At 43.4% G+C, this 26,918-nt stretch overlaps 1 protein-coding gene across 1 annotated transcript; it reads left to right on the plus strand.

Annotated features, from left to right (window-relative positions):
- Window positions 1-179: 179 nt before the first annotated feature.
- Window positions 180-25,868, plus strand: LOC110971466 (calpain-2 catalytic subunit-like; the record flags this gene model as incomplete). Its single annotated transcript, XM_051945883.1, has 21 exons — window positions 180-633; window positions 3,099-3,167; window positions 5,383-5,501; window positions 6,634-6,767; window positions 6,941-7,109; window positions 7,277-7,360; window positions 7,436-7,521; window positions 7,749-7,814; window positions 9,334-9,494; window positions 13,939-14,108; window positions 14,910-14,921; window positions 15,207-15,418; window positions 15,505-15,541; window positions 21,438-21,503; window positions 21,594-21,651; window positions 21,728-21,792; window positions 23,163-23,231; window positions 23,411-23,489; window positions 24,195-24,311; window positions 25,249-25,307; window positions 25,419-25,868. Coding segments are annotated over 21 exons (2,310 nt in total), but the record flags the coding sequence as incomplete, so codon positions are not given.
- Window positions 25,869-26,918: the final 1,050 nt, after the last annotated feature.

A 26,918-nucleotide genomic window follows, 5' to 3' on the forward strand; every position in this document is an offset into this window, starting at 1 on the left:
ATGTTTAATGTCATTTTTATTCTGGATGTTTTAATGTTAGTGTTTATTCTGGATGTTTAATGTCTCAGAGGAACAATCTGTAAACCACAAACTTGATTTCTGCGTATTTTTCCTGCTTCCTGTTTCAGAGAATCAGCGACTTTAACTGTGAAACCAGACCTGGACCAGACTGACCTTTTACAGAACCAGCAGAACCCCAGCAGAACCCTCGGAGCTCAGTTCTGCTGTTGGTTCTGAGAACATCTGGACCGGTTTGGATCCGTTCCGCCGCGTCCCGACGCGCCGCCTCTGGCCGCCCACGGAGCTCCTCCTCCGGCGGGGCGGCGGCTCTGGTCTCGGAGAGGAAAAGTTTTCAGAAGAATCTGCGGAGTTTTCAGAACCTCTCTGGTCTCCATCATGTCGGGCGTGGCGTCCACTCTGGCCAAGAAACGCGCTCTGGCCGCCGGGTTCGGCACCAGCGCCAATGCGGTCCGGTACCTGAACCAGGACTTCTACGCGCTGCGGGATCAGATGAGGTCCTCCGGGAAGCTCTTCTCCGACCCGACGTTCCCCGCAGCGCCCGAGTCCCTGGGCTTCAACGAGCTGGGCCGCAACTCCTACAAGGTCCGGGGAGTCACCTGGAAGAGGCCCACGGTAAGAACCGAATCCGGACCGAACACCGGGGACCGGGGCGGAAGGGAGGGGGAGGGTTCGTCCGCTGGAGGGGGGTGGGGGGTCGTGTACCTGCAGAGGAGCTGGAAAATACTGGACCAGGAGTAGAACCAGAGTCCAGTCAGGAAAGTTTTAGTTCCAGATCCAGGTTCCCCCTGATCCGGTTTCATCTGCAGCAGTCCTGAATATGCAAAGTTCCTCATTACAGGAGAACACAGAGAACCTTTAGTTTGACTGTTGGTTTGGTCCAGAAAGACCCAGTGTAAGTTCTAGAGAGAATAAAGGAACCAGAGTCCAGAAAAAAGTTCTGGAGAGAATAAAGGAACTAGAGTCCAGAAATAAGTTCTAGAGAGAGTAAAAGAACCAGAATTCAGAAATCAGTCGTTTACGCCTACAGCTGATCAGACAACATTACAGAAAATGTTTCAGATTTATTCTCTCTTAAGCTTCCTGATAGAAAATCTGTTTAATCCACTTAAATCTGGTTCTGTTTTGTTTGGTTCTGCTCTGTTCTGTTTGGTTCTATAACTCAGTAACGTTACAGAAGAAGTTCCAGATCTGCAGGATCAGTTTACATCCCATCACTTTATTTCTGAAACACGTTCTAAACCAAAGTTCTGCACAGAAAGTCAACAACAAGCATGTTCTGAAACGTGCCAACAGAGAACCAGAGTAACTGTGGAGGAGAACCGTTATTTATGTTAGTCAGAAGATCTGAGTGATTTTAGGAATTTAATGAGTGACTCAGTGAGACAGAGATGAGTCATCAGAGCTTCCTGGAAAATCCCAGAGACCAGCCTCAGGGTGGAACTGGCCTAATGTTCCACATGTTTCTGTTCTGCTGGTTCTACATGTTTATCAACTGGTTCTAGATGTTCATCAGTTGGTTCTAGATGTTTATCTGCTGTTTCTAGATGTTTATCTGCTGGTTCTAGATGTTCATCAGTTGGTTCTAGATGTTTATCAGTTGGTTCTAGATGTTCATCAGCTGGTTCTAGATGTTTATGTGCTGGTTCTAGATGTTTATCAGCTGCTTCTCGATGTTTAACTGCTGTTTCTAGATGGTTATCTGCTGGTTCTAGATGTTTATCAGCTGCTTCTCGATGTTTATCTGCTGTTTCTAGATGGTTATCAGTTGATTCTAGATGTTTATCAGTTGGTTCTAGATGTTTATCAGTTGGTTCTAGATGTTTATCAGCTGCTTCTAGATGTTTATCAGTTGGTTTTAGATGTTTATCTGCTGGTTCTCGATGTTTATCTACTGGTTCTCAATGTTTATCTGCTGGTTCTAGATGTTTATCAGCTGGTTCTAGATGTTTATCAGCTGGTTCTCGATGTTTATCTGCTGGTTCTCGATGTTTATATGCTGGTTCTAGATGTTTATCTGCTGGTTCTAGATGTTTATCAGCTGGTTCTAGATGTTTATCAGCTGGTTCTAGATGTTTATCTGCTGGTTCTACATGTTTATCAGTTAGTTCTAGATGTTCATCAGTTGGTTCTAGATGTTTATCTGCTGGTTCTACATGTTTATCTGCTGGTTCTAGATGTTTATCTGCTGGTTCTACATGTTTATCAGTTAGTTCTAGATGTTCATCAGTTGGTTCTAGATGTTCATCAGCTGGTTCTAGATGTTCATCAGCTGGTTCTAGATGTTTATCTGCTGGTTCTAGATGTTCATCAGCTGGTTCTAGATGTTTATGTGCTGGTTCTAGATGTTTATCAGCTGCTTCTCGATGTTTATCTGCTGTTTCTAGATGGTTATCAGTTGATTCTAGATGTTTATCAGTTGGTTCTAGATGTTTATCAGTTGGTTCTAGATGTTTATCTGCTGCTTCTAGATGTTTATCAGTTGGTTCTCGATGTTTATCTACTGGTTCTCAATGTTTATCTGCTGGTTCTAGATGTTTATCAGCTGGTTCTCGATGTTTATCTGCTGGTTCTAGATGTTTATCTGCTGGTTCTAGATGTTTATCTGCTGGTTCTAGATGTTTATCAGCTGGTTCTACATGTTTATCAGTTAGTTCTAGATGTTTATCAGTTGGTTCTAGATGTTTATCTGCTGGTTCTACATGTTTATCAGTTAGTTCTAGATGTTTATCTGCTGGTTCTCGATGTTTATCTGCTGGTTCTCGATGTTTATCTGCTGGTTCTCGATGTTTATCTGCTGGTTCTAGATGTTTATCAGCTGGTTCTAGATGTTTATCAGTTAGTTCTAGATGTTATCAGTTGGTTCTAGATGTTTATCTACTGGTTCTAGATGTTCTAGATGCTGCTGGATGTTTGCAAATGTTTTGTTTTCAAAAGCAAAAGAGAAAATTTCACTCTGAACCAAACAGAACCTCTATAAATGTAAACGTGGTTCTCTGTGGTTCTGCTCCCAGAGCTCCTGGAAATCACTGAAGAACCTCCATGTTTGTCTGTTTGTGATGTTCTGATCTCCTCACCAGGAACTCGTCTCCAACCCAGAGTTCATCCTAGGAGGGGCCACCAGGACAGACATCTGCCAGGAGCTCTGGGTGAGTGTTTCCTCCTGTCCCTGAACGCACCACCACCTTCTTATTTGGATATTTTTTAAAAATGATTCTGAATTTACGTGTTTGAAATGAACTGACACTAGAACCTGTATATTTGTGACCTTAAATGTTCCATGTTCTAAATAAAGAAGTGTTTGTGGTGATGAACAGGAGAGTTGTTGTTCTACTGCAGCTGCCCTCACAGTTTTTTACAGTGCTGTCCTTAAACGCCTCCTAGCTGCTGTTCGTGTGCAGACATGTCAGCTGATCAGCAGGAATGTTCCCCTGTGGTTCCTGCAGAACCATTAAACTAGTGTTTAATAACCCAGAAGGTTAGAGTCTGATAGGTAAAAACCTCAGGTGAGTCTATGAGAGGAACAGTTTCATCTCCAGACTGGTTCTGGTTCTGATTCTGATAACTCACTGCAGCTTAAAGTCATGAGGATGGAAGAACTAAGAAGGTTCTGGTTCTGTTTTTCTTCAGGTTCTGTTTGTGTTCAGGTTCTGTGTGTTCTCCTGTTGTTGTGGTTTCTAAACGTGTTAATGTGAAGCAGCTGAACGAGGATCTGCTGTAATTAGAGGGCGCTGCCACACTGAGCCCTGATTGGCTGAGAGGCAGGAAGCCGCCTGGCAGCTATTGTTGGGCGAGAGACAAACATCAGAGAGAGAGAGCCGTCGACCAATCAGGACACACCCTCAAACACACACCCTGGTCTTCCTGCCTGTGTGAGGACCGCAAATGGAAAACACAGGAACGCTCAGAGAACCTTCAGAGAACCTTCAGAGGGCATCAGGGATTATCCCTGATGGTTCTCTGATGTTCCCTTATGGTTCTTTAGTCTTTCTGATCCAGAACTCTGTCTCACATTTAAAATCATTCAGCACCAAAACAACGAAGATAAAGAATAAAGTCAGAATTTAAAGCATCGGAACCTTTTATTCAGACTGTAAATACTTTGATTATCTACGGTTCTGCTGCTCTTAAGAACCTTTAAATTTTAATGTTTGGTTCTGTTTCTACAGCAGCTCATTAAACTGTGAAGGTTCTGGTGTTTGGTTCAAAAAGGATTAAATGTAAAATAGTCCAGCTTATATGGATCTAAAGGTTCTGGAAGAACTGAAGGGTTCTGTTAGAACTGGGCTGCATTCTTACATTAGATCAATACAGAGGGATCCTGGTCCTGTCCTGATCCTGGTCCTGGTCCTGATTTTAGTCCTGGTCCTGGTCCTGGTCTTTGTCCTGGTCCTGGTTCTGATCCTTGTTCTGGTCCTGGTTCTGGTCCTGGTTTTGGTCTTTGTCCTGGTCCTGATTCTAGTCCCGGTCCTCATTCTAGTCCTTGTTCTGGTCCTGCTTTTGGTCTTTGTTCTGGTCCTTGTTCTGGTCCTGGTTCTGGTTCTTGTTCTGTTCCTGGTTCTGACCCTCTGAGGAGCCGGTCCTCATAGAACCAGTTAACCCAGGCTGCAGCTGCTTCCTCTGATGGTGTTTGTGAGTCGAGGAATTTTCCTCAGAGTGAGAGCTCCTGTCTGTGGTCGGTTCTGTGGTTCTTGGTTTTAATTCTTTTCTGTTTCTTCATCAGAGCCCACATGAAACTAACTGTCTGAGGGTTTAGCTTTTCTTTAAGCACATTTTAGTTTATTCCTCAACAACAAACAGAAGCAACCTTCAGGATTCTCTGGAGTTTGTCCTGACCAGCTGTTTGTCCTCGTGTCTTTGTGTCCTCGTGTCTTTGTGTCCTCGTGTCTTTGTGTCCTCGTGTCTTTGTGTCCTCATGTCTTTGTGTCTGTCCAGTTTGTATTTTTATCTGCATTTTAAAGCTTTACTTAAGTGGAAGTCTAACAACAAAACTAAAAGCAATCTTCTTGAATTCCAGTAAAACTTGTCAGAGTCAAACTTTGAAGCCACCAACAGACTGTTTCCAGCTTCTTCTGCTTTATCACAGCGCAACCTTCTGACACTACCCAGCCTTTATTCAGTCCAAATGGAACAAAACCAACTGCAAAAGACCAAAATATCACACAAAACCAATAAAAGTAGCTTACAATGACCGCAAAACAGATGAAAAATATCTAAAATGTGAAGCAAAACAACTGAAATGAAACACGAATGACCACAGAAATCCATCAGAAGACCAAATGTGATGGTTTTCTTTGAGGTTTGTAGGTGTGCTCTTCTTCTCTGTGGCCTGTAGGGGGCAGCACTGACACTCTGTGTTTCCAGGTGACTGCTGGCTGTTGGCGGCCATCGCCTCTCTGACCATGAATGAATATGTGATGGCCCGAGTCGTTCCTACCGACCAGGGCTTTGGTGACGACTACGCCGGCATCTTCCACTTCCAGGTACCCAAGGGTTTTAACCTGCTGTAGCTTTATTCAGGATCAGAGTTCTACCAGAACCTCCTCAGAACCATCTGGATCCTAATCTCCAGTAACGTCTTTAATGATCACAGTTCTACCGTCACAGTTCCAGGTCCTTGAAGTCCATAGGGGTGGGTCCAGATGTATCATTTTTTAATGGACTATTATGGGATGTATCCTAGTGTAAACACTTTAGAGTCCTAGAAGCAGGCTTTTTTCCTTGGACATATTTCTGTTTGTCCACAATGAGCCAAAAAAAACCCTCCATCTTATCCAGATTTTCTCAAAATCTTCCTATAATAACTTGAAAACTTTCCAGAATACCTGAAACCTTTCTGAAATTTAACTAAAACACATTAAAGTGTTCGGAAATGACTTGAAAATTCACTAAAATGCCACAAAGCTGCCGACAAACATTCTAAACATGTCTGAAAATGAGTTAAAAATAAAGTAACATTACCAAAAAGTGTCCACAGTAACTTGAAGATTGTTCAAACTGAACCAGAAATTTACCAAAATACCTCCAACGTACCTAAATTGCCTTGAAAGCTTCCCCAAATGACTGCAGACTTCCCTAAAATACCCAAGATTTATCCAAAATATGCTGAAAAATGATCCAAAATGACTCAAAACGGAACAAACTGACTAAAAAATTGAAAAAAGTATCAATATGGAACAAAATGACTCAAAAATGGAACAAAATTAGTCAAAATATATTAAAATGGTCCAAAGCGATGTAACAAAACTTGTTCTGAAGGATGATGAACCACAATTAAAATAAGGTTCACTTTTGAAATTTTATTAAAATTGATTTGGACAATTTTCAAGTTGTCATGAACTCTTTAGAGTTCTGGTTGGAGGTCACGAACCTCCTCAGAAGTCGTTGTCATGGTGCCCATTGCTGCTACACTCATCCTGGTCCTGGAGCTCGTAGGAGCTTCAGGAGGAACCAGCCAGCCGAAGTCCGACTGGCTGGTTCCTCTTGAAGCTCCTACGACTTAAAGGTAGTGTGGGAAGAACTACTCTGGTTAGAGGTCATGAACCTTACTGAGAATAAAGACTCAGTTGGTTTGGTTGAGGACCTGGTTGACCCCTAAACCCCGTGTGTCTGTAGTTCTGGCAGTTTGGTGAGTGGGTGGACGTGGTGATCGACGACCGGCTGCCGGTTAAAGACGGAGAGCTGATGTTCGTCCACTCGGCGGAGGGCCGGGAGTTCTGGAGTGCCCTGCTGGAGAAGGCCTACGCCAAGTAAGAACCTCCTCAGTTCACTCGCTCTCAGTGGATGGTGGAGGGTTCCTGTGGTTCTTTGGTCTCATGACTTTAATAAACTTAGTTAAATCAGCAGTCCCAGGTGAAGAACAGGGACAGGAACCGGATTTAGCGCTGAACAGATGGAGGTTCTAACGATTCTTTGTGTTCAGGGTCAACGGATGCTATGAGGCTCTGTCTGGAGGTTCCACCACCGAGGGCTTCGAAGACTTCACTGGAGGAATCGCCGAGAACTACGACCTGAGCCGACCTCCGCCCAACCTGTTCGAGATCATCAAGAAGGCTCTGGAGGCCGGAGCTCTGATGGGCTGCTCCATCGACGTGAGTGCCGGGAAAATAAACCACCAGCATGCTGGTTCTGAGTCTGGTGCCATGAGCTTCGGGAGCTTCAGGAGTTTTAGGTGTTTTAGGAGTTGCAGGAAACAAGGATCAGAACTAAAGGTCCGGTTTGGGGATGAAGCTGATGAGTTGGTTCCGTGTTGTTGTAGATCACGAGTGCCGCTGACTCCGAGGCTGTGACCCGTCAGAAGCTGGTGAAAGGACATGCCTACTCGCTGACCGGCGCTGTGGAGGTATGGAGACGTGTGACGAGATAGCCGATGACAACCGACAGCAGAATGAAAGGTTCTGCTGTGTTCTGTCTGCAGGTGAACTACCGAGGCCGGAAGGAGAAGCTGGTGAGGATGAGGAACCCCTGGGGGCAGGTGGAGTGGACCGGAGCCTGGAGCGACGGGTAACAGAACCAACACCAGCAGAACCTGAACTTAGAACCTGAGATCAGGAAACGTGGTTTTGTTCTCTGAGTTTAATCCTGAAGAAGGAACCTGCTGGGTTAGCATTGGGTTCTGAGGATTTAAAACAGAATCAGAACCTTCCAGAACTGTTCTTCAGCAGAACATTCACTGAGATGTTCTGGAGGACGTTCTAGCAGTTTAAATCTGATCTATGGTTCCGTTGCAGGTCATCTGAGTGGAAATATGTTGAGGGAGAATGTCCTCACGCCAACGCCGAGGACGGAGAGTTCTGGTAGGACGAAACTCAAGAACCTGTCTGTATGTCTCTGACCTGTCTGTCTCTGAGTCTCTAGCTTGTCTGTCTCTTACAGTCTGTGTCTTACAGTCTGTCTCTGACAGTCTGTCTCTTACAGTCTGTCTCTAACCTGTCTGTCTATCTCTTACAGTCTGTCTCTGACCTGTCTGTCTCTTACAGTCTGTCTCTGACCTGTCTGTCTGTCTCTGACCTGTCTGTCTCTTACAGTCTGTCTCTAACCTGTCTGTCTGTCTCTTACAGTCTGTCTCTAACCTTTCTGTCTGTCTCTTACAGTCTGTCTCTTACAGTCTGTCTCTAACCTTTCTGTCTGTCTCTTACAGTCTGTCTCTTACAGTCTGTCTCTAACCTGTCTGTCTGTCTCTTACAGTCTGTCTCTAACCTTTCTGTCTGTCTCTTACAGTCTGTCTCTTACAGTCTGTCTCTGACCTGTCTGTCTCTGACCTGTCTGTCTCTTACAGTCTGTCTCTAACCTGTCTGTCTGTCTCTTACAGTCTGTCTCTAACCTTTCTGTCTGTCTCTTACAGTCTGTCTCTTACAGTCTGTCTCTGACCTGTCTGTCTGTCTCTTACAGTCTGTCTCTAACCTTTCTGTCTGTCTCTTACAGTCTGTCTCTAACCTTTCTGTCTGTCTCTTACAGTCTGTCTCTTACAGTCTGTCTCTGACCTGTCTGTCTGTCTCTTACAGTCTGTCTCTAACCTTTCTGTCTGTCTCTTACAGTCTGTCTCTAACCTTTCTGTCTGTCTCTTACAGTCTGTCTCTTACAGTCTGTCTCTTACAGTCTGTCTCTGACCTGTCTGTCTGTCTCTTACAGTCTGTCTCTAACCTGTCTGTCTGTCTCTTACAGTCTGTCTCTAACCTGTCTGTCTGTCTCTTACAGTCTGTCTCTTACAGTCTGTCTCTGACCTGTCTGTCTGTGTCTTACAGTCTGTCTCTTACAGTCTGTCTCTAACCTTTCTGTCTGTCTCTTACAGTCTGTCTCTAACCTGTCTGTCTGTCTCTTACAGTCTGTCTCTAACCTTTCTGTCTGTCTCTTACAGTCTGTCTCTTACAGTCTGTCTCTGACCTGTCTGTCTCTTACAGTCTGTCTCTTACAGTCTGTGTCTTACAGTCTGTCTCTTACAGTCTGTCTCTAACCTTTCTGTCTGTCTCTGACCTGTCTGTGTCTTACAGTCTGTCTCTAACCTTTCTGTCTGTCTCTTACAGTCTGTCTCTAACCTTTCTGTCTGTCTCTTACAGTCTGTCTCTGACCTGTCTGTCTCTTACAGTCTGTGTCTTACAGTCTGTCTCTAACCTTTCTGTCTGTCTCTTACAGTCTGTCTCTGACCTGTCTGTCTCTTACAGTCTGTCTCTTACAGTCTGTCTCTGACCTGTCTGTCTCTTACAGTCTGTCTCTTACAGTCTGTCTCTTACAGTCTGTCTCTGACCTGTCTGTCTCTTACAGTCTGTCTCTTACAGTCTGTCTCTTACAGTCTGTCTCTGACCTGTCTGTCTCCAGGATGTCCTTCAGTGAGTTCCAGCGCCACTACTCCCGTATCGAGGTTTGTACTTTGACTCCAGACGTCATCGGGGATGACTCGGTGAAATGCTGGAGCGTCAGTAAGTTTGACGGCAGCTGGAGGAGAGGATCCACCGCTGGAGGCTGCAGGAACCACCCCTGTTAGTAAAATACTACCATTAGTACTTCGTGTACTGTCAACACTATAGAACACTGTAAATGCAGATCATTACATCCACTATAAATCCACATTTATACTCAGTCTGAGTCTCCAGTGACTCCTAGAACCCTGTATTTATGGTGGAACCACTGAAACATGAATCTGTAACAACAACAATCATGGATTTTTGTTCTTTCATAGATTTTTTCCATTCTTTATTTGCAAAGGATAACATACATTTCAAGTACGTACAAATCAGCTTTCCAAAAGTATTCAGCATGTAAAACACAACTTGAATCTCATTTCTTCTCTTTATCCTTTTTCTCTTTTTTATGACATAGTTTTGAAGAAGTCATAAGAACTCTTCTACAAATCAACAAAGGGATGTACATTTACAAAGGTGCTTAAAAACAGGGTGTTTGCATTGCTTTATCCATTCTGAAAAAGGACATTTGATAAATAATAGAGAACCAAAAGTATCCCTTTTTATATTGGCGTCGTCACGTATGTCCGTATGTCCGTATGTCCGTACGTACGTCCGCATTTCGTTTCCGGAGCATATCTCAGGAACTACTTGAGGGATTTCATTCATATTGCACCCAGGCCATCTCTATGAAGTATAGATGTGCTTTTTGGGGTGTATGACCTTGACCTGATTTTCAAGGTCATACTGAGGCACTTCAAAGACTTTTTTGTTTCCGGATCATATCTCAGAAACTCCTTGACTAATTTCATTCATATTGCGCACACTAAGCCTGTTGGTAATGTAAATCTGCCTTTTGGGGTGTATGACCTTGACCTGATTTTCAAGGTCATACTGAGGCACTTCAAAGACTTTTTTGTTTCCGGATCATATCTCAGAAACTCCTTGACTAATTTCATTCATATTGCGCACACTAAGCCTGTTGGTAATGTAAATCTGCCTTTTGGGGTGTATGACCTTGACCTGATTATTTTATTGTAGTGACGATGTATCATTTTGTTGGTGTATCGTCCACTACAGATTATCTTGCACTTCGAGGCACTATATGTACGGCGGGGGATGTTTTAAGCGGAGCGTGTTTATTAAATGAAGGCCAGGCAGTGTTCCATCCTCTCATCCACAGAGGATGCACAGATTTGTCAGAGGGTGTGGTTGTGACAGCTGCACGTGTGAAACCCATTTTGACCACAAATTCATAAATTTGTTCATTTGTAAATGGACTGAAAAAGGGATTTTTTCCATTCTGTTAATTTCATTAACAGCTTCTATCCAGTGCCTACTTATACATTTTTACCAGCAGATATCAGAACACCAAAAAGACATTTATTGGAGTTTGCTCATTGAAGATCAACATTTCCAAAGATGAAAGTTCTCAATTGAAACGGTATTTTAGTGTTGAATATTTCTTCCATTGTTTTGTGTATCTCTGTCCAGAATATTCTTATAGCTGGACGTTCCCAACAAACATGCGAGTGACTTGCTTCCTGACTCCCACACAGTCTGCAGCATTTTGGGTCCTGTCCCAGAAAGTGTGCTGAAGAATCTAATCAGGCACTTCCAGCCAAACTCTCTCCATGTATGCGAGTTGGTACACTTCCACTGAAAGTCACAGTAGCAAGTTACCCTTTTGCTCCCGGTTATTTTGAACGTGTGCTGTGGTGTGAGTCTTTTTAGATATAAGGCCCTTATATAGTCTGGATATGATACCTCTATTTAATTCCTGATTTGATGAATAGGCCCCCAGAAATCCTTTCTCTCGCGGATCTTCAAAGTCAGGTGGAGGACTTTTAATAACTTTGTCATAGTAATGCCGTATCTGTAGTTATCTGTGAAAGTCTTGTTTCTCTAGAGCATATTGTCTTTTCACGGTTTGGAAGTCTTTTATTTGTCCCTTATCTGTGATTGAGTTTGGTTGGCTTAGGTATACCAAGACATCATCCGCAATTTTACGTTGTTCACCGTTTACAGCAATACCTTTAATATGTTCAGTTTGCCGTATCCATTGGGCAAGAGGTTTTATATAAAGTGCAAAAAGCAATGGAGACAAACCACATCTTTGCCTTGTGCCTCGCCCTAATTTTATCCTGTCTGACAGGTATCCATTTATTTTTATCCCAGCAGTCGGGTTGTTGTATAGAGTATCGATTCTATTAATACATTTTTGATGAAACCCGAATCTCTCAAGAACCTTGTACAGGAACCTCCAACTCACTGAGTCAAAGGCTTTCTCTGCATCTAAAGTGACCAGTAAAACCTGTAATTTTTGTTCTTGAATATGGCTTAATATGTGCAACGAGCTTCTAGTATTACCATGAGTTTGTCTGTGGAGGATAAATCCTGTCTGGTCAGGATGAATGAGTTCGGGAAGCATCCTATCCACTGTCTTGGCAAGGATTGATGTGTACAGTTTATAGTCTGTGTTGAGCACTGAGATTGTTCTGTATGAGCCACAGTCTAATCTATGTTTTCCTTCCTTAGGATAACAGGGATGGTGGAGCTCTACTGTCTTTCAAAGCTGTGTTAAAGGTTTTAAGTAGAGTTGGTATTAACTCTAATTTAAAAGTCTTATACCATTCAGAGAGAGCTTAGAGATTGAATTCCTGTTCTGTTATTTGTTTATTTCGCAAAATAATTCAAATGTAACCCTTTGTGATGACAGAATGGCTACCCCTCTCCTATGGCCCGATTTATCTGATGAACAGTACACTTTAGAAAACCACATTCTTTCAAGTTTTTCGTGTTCAGTAGCATTAAGGTATGTTTCCTGTAGAAACACAATTTGTGTATTTTCTTTTTCCATTTTACTGAAGGTTTTGCATCTTTTAATCAGACTGAGGACCTCGTTTATGTGAAAAGAAATAACTTTAAGGTTATGGATATCAGCCATGGTCTCTTGAGGATGGAGGATAAACTAAGGTTCTCCCTGTACACAACACAAATGTCGTACATCCCTGTATTTTTTATGAGCATAGAACACAACAGAACACAATAGAACTTTAGAAGTACATCTATGGTTTGAACTAGACTGCCATAACATTCCTCGAGGTCTTTTGCTCCCAATAATGGGGCTCGTTCTCAGTGAGCCTTTGATGGGTTAGAGATGTCATGCATGTCAGGGATATGCTGCCTTTTGCAAAGACTAGGGCCCTTTGAGATGGCTGCGTAACGTTTACCGTCATGGCTGAAATTCTGTGATGTGACTATTTTAATATGTTGCATTAGTAAGAAGTAGGAATCATAGAACTTTATATTATATCAAAATAACCAGCTGTGTTTCATAAACAGATCAGGTATATAAATAAGAAACTGAAAAAATGTGACTGACTGTGTTAGTGTCGTCTTTACATTTTTGCCCAGAGTTCGTCATCTAAGGGGGGCTGCCGTCTGAATCCTTGTAGCTTTTCCTTGAATTGCATCATGGAGGTTTTTTTGTTTGTGGCTCTGCCTCTGCTGTATTCTCTTTCATAGATTTATTAAATGTTCTGGAAAATGATCAAATCTGCTGGATCAGAAATGTTAATATTTGGTTAAATTTGTCCGTTTCCTCCTCAGTTTGGTTCTTCTGGTTTTAGTCTTCTGGTTTATCTTTGACTCCTCTGGACTCTATACCTACCGTCAGGCATGGAGGTGGCAGCATCATCATAATATCAATTTAACTGACTCAAGTCTGAGTCAGAAAGACCACAAATGTACTCTACATTTGTGGTCTTTCTGACTTGGTTCTTCGGGTTCTTGATGGGTCTAAGTCAGGACTTTGGGGAGACCAGTCTAGAACCTTCATTCTCGAACCTTCATTCCAGCCTGATGGAACCATTTCTTTCCCACGTCTGATGTGTGTTTGGGCTCATTGTCTGGTTGAAACATCCAACTGTGTCCAAGATCAACCTTCTGCTGATGGTTTTAGGTTCTCCTGAAGAACGTGGAGGTGATCCTCCTTTTTCATTATTCCATTTACTTTGTGGAAAGCTCCAGTTCCACAGAGCATGATACTGCCACCACCATGCTGGATGGTAGCTTTGGTGTTCTTGGGGTTAAAGGCCTCACCTTCAGTTGTTCTTCCATCTGACCACAGAACTTTCCTCTAGAAGGTCTTTTCTTTGTCCATGTGATGAATGGAGCTTTAAGGTTCTGTTTCTAGAGGAAGAACTTCCTTCTTCATGGATCCTCTAGAACTCTGTGGACACTGACAGCTGTGTTCCAGCAGCTTCTCTTCCTTCCAGACCTGCTTTCTGATGGTTCTTGGTTGACTCTTGACCATCCTGACCAATGGTTTCTCAGCAGCAGGTGGTAGTTTGAGTTTCTTCCTGATGGTGGCAGTAACACACCTGGACCATGAAGATGATTCTGGATCTGAAGCTGCCTACGTCGGTCCTGATCCAGGCCAACCCAGGAGGTTCTGTGAAGGTTCTGCGAGGGTTTGTCGAGCTGCACATATAAAGATGTTCCTGTTTGTTCTCTGCAGACACGTTCTGGATGAACCCTCAGTTTGTGATCAAGTTGGACGAGGAGGACGATGACCCGGATGATGGGGAGGAGGGCTGCACCTTCCTGGTCGGTCTGATCCAGAAGAACCGCAGGAAGCTCCGCAAACAGGGTGAAGACATGCACACGGTCGGGTTCGCCATCTACGAGGTCAGAGCTGAACAGCAGATCAAGACTTTAAACTTCTGAAACACAGAACTGTTTAAAACAACTCCTGGAGGTGTCCAAAGCTTTTGGAAAATGAACCAAATCTGAGCTTCAAACATCAGAATCACTTTAATCTACTGCAGCTAATGTTGTCTCCTCATAGTTCAGGAAGTTCTCAGTCATCAGGTCCTGGAGATGGTCAGAGCTTCAGGATAAACCAGCTGGAGGTTCTGGAAGACGTTTCTAGAACTGTCTTCCTGAACCTCAGGAAAACATTTCTAGAAACATCCTCCTGAACCTCCAGTTGGTTTCTCCTGACGGGTTAGGCATGCATTGTTGTGGTCATTTTGTGTCTGATTTTTGTTGTTTTGACTCTTTTTTTGTCATTTTGTGTCTTATTTTTGTTTTGTGTCTTTTTTTTGTCATTTTATGTCTTATTTTTGTTGTTTTCTAACTTGTTTTTGTCATTTTTCGTCCCTTTGTGGTGGTGTCATCTCCTCATTCTGTAGATGTTTTTCTATCTCCATTTTTCCTCTCTACTCTGTTCATCATCTGTAGATGTTCCACCATGCTGGGTGGATCTCCAACTATCTGCTTTGTGCAGAATAAATTGATTTTTAATCTTAGACTAGGTAAATTCTCCAGCTGAACCACCCGATGCGTTCAAGGACCATCAGAAAGTTGAACTTCGGGTGTTTCAGTAATTATATTCTGTCAGGTTTTGTGGTTCAGAGGATTAAAGTCACAGATTCGTCCACAGATTTATGTCTTCATTCATTTATTCTTCTGTTCTTTGTATTTCAGGTTCCAAAACAGGTGAGTAACGTAGAACCCAGAACAGAAGAACTTCAAAGGCCCTGAATAAGACGGAGTTCATCATCTAACCTCCTGGAGGCGCTACAGAGTTTTAACACGTCGGACAAGTTTCAGTCTGTCGACCAGTTTTAAATCACTTCAGATGTTTTTCAGTCTCTTCAGTTTCAGATTTTGTTGTTTTCGTTCTTCAGGCTGAGATCTGGACAGGAAGTGATGTAATGTAACATGCTGCTGATTGGCCCACTTTGTCACTAAGGGCTGTCCCGATTGGCTGTCGCCCTGCAGTTCCACGGGCAGCGGGAGGTGCACCTGGATAAGAACTTCTTCCTGACCCACGCCCAGACGGCCCGGTCCGAGACCTTCATCAACCTGCGGGAGGTGAGCAGCCGCTTCAAGCTGCCGCCTGGAGAGTACCTGATCGTCCCGTCCACCTTTGAGCCGCACCTCAACGGGGACTTCTGCATCCGGGTGTTCTCCGAGAAGCAGTCCGAGACCCTGTAAGACCCGGACCCGTTCTGTGGTTCTGTTTCACTGAGCTGTTCTTCTGAGAACCTCAACATGTTTTCTGTCTCGGTTCTGTCAGACCCTGTGACGACCCGGTTAATGCTGAGCTGGACGACGTGAGTAAAATCTGCAGCTTGTTACTGTTCTAATGTGTCTCCAGACCGTCTCTAGCCTAGCTGCGCTAGACCCAGGTCTGAAGACGCAAGGGTCTAAGAACTCTCGACAGGGAGGGAGGCGGGCTAAAAGGTTGTCTATCAAATCACTATGCAGCAATTGGATAGGTATACAACCAATCAGCGCAACGAATAGGCTGACGTAGTTCCTAGAGCACCGGAAATCAGAGGATGCGGGAGCTCGGTGAAGCCTTATTTATACAGTCAATGGGTGAAGCTCAAGTATATTACAGACATGTTAACAGAAATCTTTAAGGGCTGTGGCCAAAGCCGAGTCGAAACATAACTGTTTATTGTCCGCAGCCATCTTCTTGTCTATCCTTGTTTCTATGGTTGTTTCGGGCTGTTTCTGTCAGAATCGTCGCGCCTCTGTTGTCACTTAGTTACGCCCGCCTTCTGACTCTACACTTCATGGTGATTCGTCAGCTAGTTTTAGGAGCATCCAAACTCAAGGCTTACCGAGGGTAACTAGACCGACCCTGGCAGAGAATTAAATTCGTTGCCATGGGTTGTCTAGTGCGGCTAGGCGAGACCATCTACTGATTGGACAGAAGAATCCACCTGGCTTTGGTCGATCAATCAAAGCAGACTGTCCTGTTCCTGCTGCATTAGCTTATTGCTGGTTGTTAGCATTTCACCGGCTAATGTTAGCATATTGCAGGTTGTTCACTCCTCGGTGGCTAATGTTAGCATATTGCTGAATTTTAGCTGCTCGGTGGCTAATACTAGCATATTACTCATTGTTGGCTTCTCATTGGCTAATGTTAGCATATTGCTGATTGTTAGCAACTTGGTGTCTAGTGTTAGCATATTGCTGATTGTTGGCTCCTCGGTGGCTAGTGTTAGCATATTGCTGATTGATAGCTTCTCAGTGGCTAATGTTAGCATATTGCTGATTATTGGCTCCTCGGTGGCTAATGTTAGCATATTGATGGCTGTTAGCTCCTCGGTGGCTAATGTTAGCATATTGCTGGTTGTTAGCTCCTTGGTGACTAGTGTTAGCATATTGCTGGTTTTTAGCTGCTCGGTGGCTAATGTTAGCATATTGATGGTTGTTAGCTCCTCGGTGGCTAATGTTAGTGTATTGCTGATTGTTAGCTTCTCATTGGCTAGTGTTACCATATTGCTGATTGTTAGCTCCTCGGTGGCTAATGTTAGCATATTGCTGATTGTTAGCTTCTCAGTGGCTAATGTTAGCATATTGCTGGTTTTTAGCTGCTCAGTGGCTAATGTTAGCATATTCATGGTTGTTGGCTTCTCATTGGCTAATGTTAGCATATTGCTGGTTGTTAGCTCCTCGGTGGCTAGTGTTAGCATATTGATGGCTGTTAGCTCCTCGGTGGCTAATGTTAGCATATTGCTGGTTGTTAGCTCCTTGGTGACTAGTGTTAGCATATTGCTGGTTTTTAGCTGCTCGGTGGCTAATGTTAGCATATTCATGGTTGTTGGCTTCTCATTGGCTAATGTTAGCATATTGCTGGTTGTTAGCTCCTCGGTGGCTAGTGTTAGCATATTGCTGATTCTTAGCTTCTCATTGGCTAGTGTTAGCATATTGCTGATTGTTAGCTCCTCGGTGGCTAATGTTAGCATATTGATGGCTGTTAGCTCCTCGGTGGCTAATGTTAGCATATTACTGGTTGTTAGCTCCTTGGTGACTAGTGTTAGCATATTGCTGGTTTTTAGCTGCTCGGTGGCTAATGTTAGCATATTCATGGTTGTTGGCTTCTCATTGGCTAATGTTAGCATATTGCTGGTTGTTAGCTCCTCGGTGGCTAGTGTTAGCATATTGCTGATTCTTAGCTTCTCATTGGCTAGTGTTAGCATATTGCTGATTGTTAGCTCCTCGGTGGCTAATGTTAGCATATTGATGGCTGTTAGCTCCTCGGTGGCTAATGTTAGCATATTACTGGTTGTTAGCTCCTTGGTGACTAGTGTTAGCATATTGCTGATTGATAGCTTCTCATTGGCTAATGTTAGCATATTGATGGTTGTTGGCTCCTCGGTGGCTTGTGTTAAGATAAGATAAGATTGACTTTATTGATCTCACAAAGGAGAAATTTACTGTTACAGGGCTCTTAGGAGCAAAAAACAGAGGAGTGCAAAAAGTCACGAAAGTGCAAGTACAAGATAATAAATATTGCACATAATAACAACTACACAGTAGTGTTATACAGTCTGATGGCAGTGGGGATGAAGGACCTGCGGTAGCGCTCCTTCTTGCACTGAGGGTGTCTGAGTCTCGTGCTAAAGGAGCTGCTCAGCTCCACTACAGTCCGGTGCAGTGGGTGGGAGCTGTTGTCCATGATGGATGAGAGCTTGGTCAACATCCTCCTCTCACCCACATCCATCACAGAGTCCAGTGGGCAGCCCAGGACAGAGCTGGCCCTCTTGGTCAGCTTGTTCAGTCTCTTCATGTCCCGCTCTGTGCTGCCCGGGGCCCAGCAGACGACAGCGTAGAGGAAAGCAGAGGCTACCACAGTGTCGTAGAAAGTCCTTAGTAGAGGTCTGCACACTCCGAAGGACCTCAGCCTCCTCAGAAGGTGGAGGCGACTCTGGCCCTTCTTGTACAGAGCATCAGTGTTGTGGGACCAGTCCAGTTTATTGTTGAGGTGAACACCCAGGTACTTGAAACTGTCCACTGTTTCAATGTCCTGCCCCTGGATGTTCACTGGTGGATGTGGGAGTGTCCTTCTCCTGAAGTCGACCACCATCTCCTTCGTCTTACTGGTGTTGAGACACAGATGGTTGCGCTCACACCAGTCCACAAAGTCCATGATGACCGACCGATACGCCAGCTCGTTCCCCTCAGACACACGGCCCAGAATGGCGGAGTCATCGGAGAACTTCTGGAGATGGCAGCTGTCCGTGTTGTAGGTGAAGTCCAAGGTGTAGATGGTGAAGAGGAAGGGCGAGAGGACGGTGCCCTGGGGCGCCCCTGTGCTGCAGACTACCACCTCTGACTCACAGCCACGCAGCCGCACGTACTGTGGACGGTCAGTGAGGTAGCATATTGCTGATTGTTAGCTTCTTAGTGGCTAATGTTAGCATATTGCTGATTGTTGGCTCCTCGGTGGCTAATGTTAGCATATTACTGGTTGTTAGCTCCTTGGTGACTAGTGTTAGCATATTGCTGGTTTTTAGCTGCTCGGTGGTGTAGCGGTACTACGTTATGATTTATTGCTCTCGTTATTAATAATTGGGGCACCACCCTAGATCTCTAGGGAAAAAATTAATATTAATAAAAAAATTAATATTCATAAAAATTTTGATCAATCTCATATCAAAAAGTCTTGAATCCTCGTTTAAATTGACCACATTCTACACAAAGAAACACAAGACTGTAATTTGGTCTATAATGAGGTATTTATTAACTATTCTATGAAAATAATGACAAGTGAACTATATACAAGGTAGATATGGTGTGTGTGTGTGTGTGTGTGTGTGTGTGTGTGTGTGTGTGTGTGTGTGTGTGTGTGTGTGTGTTTGCGTGTGTGGAATGTGGGAGTGTGTCTGTGGTGTGTGCATGTGTGAGAGATGTGGAAGTAGGTGTGAGAGAGAAGGAAATATGGTGAGGATTAGCCAGAGCTAACCTGACGAGGTAATCGGTAATTTGGATTAAGAATTCTAATGATTTGTAAAAGAATAAATTGATTAAATGAATTAATTGACCAAGCGGTTAGTACATCACCCATAGAATGGAATCAGAGCAAACTCAGCTGGAGTTATTGAAGTGAACCGTCATGGGGCTGGGACTTGCAGGCCTTCAGATTCGCAGCACACGGTCTGGACCTGCGGGTTCTGAGCGGTGCGTCGTCGTTATGGCCGCCTTGATGTCCTGCCGCGGGTTGATCGGTTCTGTGCACATGGACCTGGTTCGACAGGTCTCAGCTGAGTGTTGCTTGGCTTAAAAATGATGGTTCTCAGGCTTTAGCCAAGAAAAACGGGTGTTGATGAAAAATTGTCAAAATTAAGAAAAATAAATGCTGGTTCTGAATCGGTTCTTCAGATTAAACGAATAACGTTGGTTTAAAATTGAGCAAAATGTCTCCTTAAGTTACAAAAATGTTAAAAGATAAATAGTTAACAGACTTAGATGGTGAGGGAATTTCAAAGATAGGAAAAACGCGCTTTAGGTAAGAAAATAATGAGAGAGACTTTGGTTGGCCTCTCAGGAAGAGAGGGGTAAGAGAGAGTAAGCTAGATGATGTGGGCTACGGCTGACTTTATCTGTGGGTCCAGCTAAGGGGAGGACCTGGGCGGAGAGAGAGAACTTTTAGGCGCGAGTCTGGTGGAATTTGGAATCTCTTTGTTCTCACAAAGTAGAGAAGAAAGAGGAGTCCAGAATGGATTAAAATATGATATTAAACGCGCAAAACACGATCTGTCTATCCCACCATATTCAGTTGTGTGAAAGTGAAATGTGTAGATTAATACATATGTTCATATGATGTGAATCATTTCATTCATAACTATATGTTTATGTTTATGACATTAAAAATATGTATCACAGTGAGAATATAACAACAAGTCAGAGATTTGGTAACAGGTAAATACAATGGTCATCATTCAACCTAAATGGAGAGGAAATTCAGAGATTAATAAGGGAATTCATTCCAAAATCCTGTGGGAGAGATCAATTAACCAGGCATTTCGATATCTAGGCTTCTGTCAAAGATATTAACGTCAATTTTGGATATGATGTACAACATAATCTCAGTATAACTTTGGTAATCAGGAAAGAACAAAATAAATTTTAGAAATATGAACTTTGAAGTAATTAGTCTCTTCAGTTAAAGAGTGTGTCTCTCTCTGTTCCAGCCTTCAGCCATAAAGTTTTACGACTTGTTATCTGATCTGTGGAATGCAGAGACGTCTCCGGCTGAGGGTCTCCTAAAGCTGAAAAGGGATTTTAGCATGAAAGTTCATTAAACAAACATCCATAGCATATAATTGAAAGTCATTGTCTTTTAAAAAGAAGAAGTTATTCCAGGGGTTTAAATGTTCACAGGAGTTCCATCCTTCTGTGAATGAAAACCTACAGAAATACAAATGTCTCAATCCTCCTATAGAGATGGGTGTTGGTCAGTGCTGAAGAGAGGGACAGCTTATCTGAGTTTTGATCAGCTCAGGAATTCCAGAGCCTTTGCAGTCTTGCTACAGTGGCTAATGTTAGCATATTGCTGATTGTTGGCTCCTCGGTGGCTAATATTAGCATATTGCTGGTTGTTAGCTGCTTAGTGGCTAATGTTAGCATATTACTGATTTTTAGCTTCTCAGTGGCTAATGTTAGCATATTGCTGATTGTTGACTCCTCAGTGGCTAATGTTAGCATATTGCTGGTTGTTAGCTCCTTGGTGGCTAGTGTTAGCATATTGCTTATTGTTAGCTTCTTAGTGGCAAATGTTAGGATAGGAGGGAGCATTCAGGAGGGGGAGGAGCTTAAACAGATGATGAACAGCTGGAGTGTTTCTGATCAACAAAGCAGGACAAAAATTCTGGCGGAACCCAACCTGGAGAAAAGCATAATTTGGGCTCTTTAGTGTTTTTTATGATTTTTTCACAAATTTATTTCACAGTTTCAATAAATACATGACTGAAATCTGTTTGTATTAAAATCTGTGATCCAAAAATTTCATAATCCATGAAGCATAAAAATGTCAGTTTGAAGAAAATACTTTTAGTCAAAACACAGAGAAGAATTATCAGTTTCAAACTTATGTAAGGTAAAAGCATCCAGTTCATTTGACCTTTCTGAGCTTCTATATCAGCAGTTTCTACTGTGATGTCACACAAACCAGTGACCTCATTAACAATCTGATGGTTGCCATGGTGACTGCAGGAGGTGGTGTCAGATGATGAGGTGGACGCAGGATTCAGAGGACTTTTCTCCAAACTGGCTGGAGATGTAAGTTTGAACAGCTGTGACATCACATCCTGTCTGATTGGCGGTGTGTTTAGGTGTGCCTTCCTCTGATTGGCTCTTCGTGTGTTTTAGGACATGGAAATCTCTGCGGTGGAGCTGAAGACCATCATGAACAAGATCGTGGCCAAACGTGAGCAGAACCTTCAGCAGATTCCATCAAGCAGCAGCAGGTTGGACTCTGAGTTCTTCTCTGTTCTTGTGTTCAGGAACCGACATCAAGACGGATGGTTTCAGCTCAGAGACCTGCAGAACCATGGTGAACCTCATGGACGTATCCTTGATATTCTGTCCTTTTTTCTAGTTCCAGAGGTAGACAGCTAGCTAATGTGCGATTCCTAAAACCCAAGGCGTGACTTTTCTTGGGATTAAGGATCACTCTATTTTGAACCGTAAAACTGTAACAAGAACAAATTGCAAACAGAAATAAGAATAAAATCAATACATAAACACACAATAGAAAAAGGCAAGCCAAACAAACTGAGATCTCTCTATCTATGCCTGTCGCCCCTCCTGGGACATAGGCCACCGACAAGGTCTCTCCAGCCATCTCTGTCCTGGGCCAGTCTCTCCAGCTGTCCCCAGGTGTAGTCCGTCTTTTTGGCGTCGGCGTCAAGGTCGCGTCACCAGGTGTTTCGTGGCCTGCCTCTCTTCCTTTTTCCTTGGGGGTTCCATCTGAGGGCTTGCCTTGTGATGTTGGTGGCTGGCTTCCGTAGTGTGGCCTATCCATCTCCAACGGCGTTGTCGAATCTCTTCATCTGCAGGTTTCTGCTTTGTCCGCTGCCACAGCTCCTCGTTTCTGATGGTGTCCGGCCAGCGTATCCGGAGGATCCTTCTCAGACAGTTGTTAACAAATGTCTGGATTTTCATCACTGTGGAAACAAACTGAGATACTTACAGACAAATAGTTCCTAAGGACGGCTGATGCGACGCTCAGTGAACCTCATGTGGTGGAGAGCTTCTCCCAGAGTGCTGGCTGGTATGCTGAACTTCACTTGTAAGGCATCCTGATCGGCTAGCTTGTTAATTGAATAATGTCAATGTTCTTTTCAAATATTCTACATTAAAATGAAAACAGCAGGAGAAGAAGAAGCAAAATCCAGATCCTCTCCTGAACAGCACTAAACCTCTCTTCAAAAATGCCCTGCTGATAGTATCAATATCATTTCTATGGAAAAATCACTAGGGGGCACTTGCAGCACACGAAATTCTGCTGCAGGGCAGAACGCTTGACAAGCCTGAGGTTCTCAGGTTCTTTATATTTAAAGATCTGGAAAGGAAACGTGGAGACAGAACAGCATCTACAGGATGAGGAGATCATAGGAGCTTTGGGAGAAACAACTGGAAGAGAAACAAACTCGAGGCCTCGGAAAACCTTTCTAGAAACTTCCAGAACCTACAGCTGGTTTCTCCTGGAGCTCCTACCATCTCCAGGACCTGGATGACTGAGAACCTCCTCAGAAGTATGAGGAGACAACATTAGCTCCAGAATCAGTTCCAAAGGGTTCAGATCTTCAACCATCAAACCCTGGATGGATTCATGGAGGTCTTAGAGTCTTACAGGACATTAGTGATAAAAACAGGAAACCACCTGAGGTCACATGACCTCTGAGCAGCAGTGATGTCACCCTTAACCTGCAGCAGGACAGCGGCAACGGGAAGCTTGGCCTTGGAGAGTTCGCTACGCTGTGGAAGAAGGTTCAGAGATACCTGGTAGGCCCTTCTGCACCAGGTTGTTTACCAATGGGGTTCTTTTGTGTCTCCTTATTGTTTTCTGTCTCGTTGTTGTCTTGAGTCTTATTTGTTTGTTGTTTCTCCTTGTTGTTGTTTGGTGTTTACCTGCCATGATGAGTTCAGGAACTCTGTAAATGTGAGCTCTCTCCTGTTTGCAGTCCATCTATAAGAAGAATGACTTGGACAACTCGGGCACCATGAGCACTCCAGAGATGAGAGTCGCCTTCAAAGATGCAGGTCGGTTCTGGTTCTTCATGTTCTGAGACCTTTCAGATCTTGTGGTCCTAGTAATGGTAGGAGCTTCAGGAGAAACCAAATGTCTTCCAGAACCTCCAGCTGGTTCCACCTGAAGCTCCTCTGATCTCCTCGTCCTGTAGATATTTTTCTATCTCCATGTTTCCTCCTTAGTGAAAAAACTGAAGGATCTCTGATGGTAAACAGTGAATCAAACTAACATCTTCTCCTTCTTCTCGTCCTGCAGTCTTTCTTGTGTTGTCTCGGTACTAATGTTCTGTTTCTGCTGTCAGATGTTACTGTCAGACGGTACGTCCTGCTGTGTTCATTAGCATGTTAGCATCAGAAGCTACATGGACCATCCTGGAGAACCATCAAATGCACAAACATCACAGAAATATTTCTATTGTGTTCTATAAAGAATGAATTACAGGTTTGTCAGATATAAAGTTAGTTAAATTGTTTTAATGTGACTCCAGATGAACTGTTAGGATTTATCACTGAATCGCTAGCAGTCCGTTAGCTGTAGCATCGCGGGTTTAGAACATGCTAAAATTGATAAATCTGGAAACATTTTCATTGTTGCTCATTTTTCTATAAACTCTATATTTTCTAAAGACGTTTCTACATCAGTGCTAACATTAGCATGTTGATGACTGTTAGCTCTGTTAGCTCCTCAGTGGCTAATGTTAGCTGCTCCCCCTGCAGGTTTCACCCTGAACAACACCATCTACCAGCTGTTGGTGGCTCGATACTCGGATCCTGACATGACGATCGACTTCGATAACTTCGTCGGTTGTTTGATGAGGCTGGAGATGATGTTCAGTGAGTCACTGAAAGAGTAAAAGTACTGCTACAGAGTAAAAGTACCCCCACCGCAGAGTAAAAGTACTGCTACAGAGTAAAAGTACCGCTACAGAGTAAAAGTACTGCTACAGAGTAAAAGTACCGCCACCGCAGAGTAAAAGTACCACAACAGAGTAAAAGTACCGCTACAGAGTAAAAGTACCGCTACAGAGTAAAAGTACCACTACAGCAGAGTAAAAGTACCACTACAGCAGAGTAAAAGTACAGCTACAGAGTAAAAGTACCGCTACAGAGTAAAAGTACCGCTACAGAGTAAAAGTACCACTACAGCAGAGTAAAAGTACCACTACAGCAGAGTAAAAGTACAGCTACAGAGTAAAAGTACAGCTACAGAGTAAAAGTACCGCTACAGAGTAAAAGTACCGCTACAGAGTCAAAGTACCGCTACAGCAGAGTCAAAGTACCGCTACAGCATAGTAAAAGTACCGCTACAGAGTAAAAGTACCGCTACAGAGTAAAAGTACCACTACAGCGCAGTAAAAGTACCTCTAAAGAGTAAAAGTACCGCTACAGAGTAAAAGTACCGCTACAGAGTAAAAGTACCGCTACAGAGTAAAAGTACCACAACAGAGTAAAAGTACCACAACAGCAGAGTAAAAGTGCCTCTACAGAGTAAAAGTGCCTCTACAGAGTAAAAGTACCGCTACAGAGTAAAAGTACCACAGTGTAGAAGTACTCCACTCCTAGTGTTTGTTCCTCTGACTGAAATACTATCAGATTACTGACCTTCCTGTTGGATACTTTATAGTACTTTAAGTCCGTTTAAACACTTTAGTATTTATCTCCTCTGTATTTTTAAATACTTGTGGAGTACTACTGTTTACAGTTTTGTGATACTTCAATGATGTTTTAAATCACATTTTAGTTCCTTATAATCATCTGTGTTTCTCTGCAGGGGTCTTCAAGAAGGTCGACGCTCACGACAGCGGATCCATCGAGCTCGACTTCAACCAGGTGAGTCTGAAACACCTGAACTACACCTGAACTACACCTGAACTACACCTGAAGTACACCTGAACTACACCTGAAGTACACCTGTGCTCATGCCCTTCTGTCCTCCTGCAGTGGTTGAACTTCGCTATGATCTGAGCCGACGTTCCCGCCGCTCCTCATCAGTCCACCTTTTCCAGCTTCTTCTCACCTGTCTCCTCCGAGCTCCACCTGATGACGTCATAAAGCAGTAAAGCGTGTCATCATTGTTTGTGGTTCTTTCAGTGTTTCTGCCTCCAGCCAGCAGGGGGCGACTCGTCTTCTATCAGACAGACTGAAACAGAAATGCATAGAGATAACTGTAGCTAAATGAGAGGTGTCCACATGCTGCAGAGGAGGTTCTGTTAAAGGAAACACTTCTAGTTTTCTCTCTTCACTGTTTTATGAAACAGGATAACAAAGAGAAAGGAGATAAACTCTGTTTCTAATGTTCTTCTTCATAGAACCAACACAAACAATGTTTCTTCTTCCAACCTGCATTTTGTTTTGTTCATCTCATTAAACTTCCACTGTTTAACTCCAAAATGTTCTTCAGGTTCTTGTTTTGGTGGAACGTCACTCATCTGTGGTTGTCCGGTGGTCAAACTGTTGTTTCCTCTGAATACGTTCTACGGCAGAACACAGGAGAACAGGACAGAACACAGCTCTAACCGGGTCTAAAGCAGAGTTCTGCTGGTGGAACTCAGACTCTAAATGACCTTTAGTCCGTCAGACGTTCTTCAGGGTTCTTATTCTTTTCAAACACCTCCTGGATCTGAAGAACTCCAGCAGAACTTTCCCAGAGGAACGGTTCTACACAGAACGCTGGGAGGAAGTAAATCTGATTTACAGAGAAACACTTCAAACAGCAGAAAACAGGTCACATGGTTGTGATGTCACACAGGTGAGGCTTAAATAGTCAAATCAGTTACCTGAGAGGAAGCAGTCTTCAGAGAAGGGGAAGGGTTTAGTTCAGGCAACTGGACTTATTCTTGTGATCTTGAAGACGTTTCGTCTCTCATCCGAGCAGCTTCTTCAGTTCTAAAATTAGTTTGGAGAGTTCCAGGTATTTAACCACTGGAGGTGAAGGTGGGCTAAGGCTGATGGTATCTGCTGAAAGACTAAAGAAATCTTTCAGCAACAGGTGTTGAATCCAGTGAGGTATTAATATGCTAATAGAGGGGGGCCTGGTGAGAGTCGTTGATTTAACGGTCCAATGAGTCGCCTCCTACCTGTGACTCATCATCATGTGAGTCGTTAGCTCACCTGGGGAAAGGTGTGAATTGTTGAAAAATTTCTTTCCTCTCGGATGAGAGGCGAAACATCTTCAGAATCACAAGATAGACTGGTTCCATTTTCTAGAAAGTAGACACCCCAAGGCATTTCTCTTCAGCTTATGTCATGTTGCATTTTTTTAATGTTTACGGTATGCTTAACTGATTTCATGAATATGACAAGCTAAATTTTGCCTCAGTTGCCCTTGGCAACAGACGTAAAAGCATGGCCGACAGATGAAATGCAACTTTAGCACCCAATGGTATTATGATATACATACATAATGTTTTTGTGTGTGGTAGTCCAAAAATGTAAAATTAT

Source organism: Acanthochromis polyacanthus, chromosome 3 (genome assembly GCF_021347895.1).
Source record: "Acanthochromis polyacanthus isolate Apoly-LR-REF ecotype Palm Island chromosome 3, KAUST_Apoly_ChrSc, whole genome shotgun sequence".
In the NCBI taxonomy this organism is placed as follows: domain Eukaryota; kingdom Metazoa; phylum Chordata; class Actinopteri; family Pomacentridae; genus Acanthochromis; species Acanthochromis polyacanthus.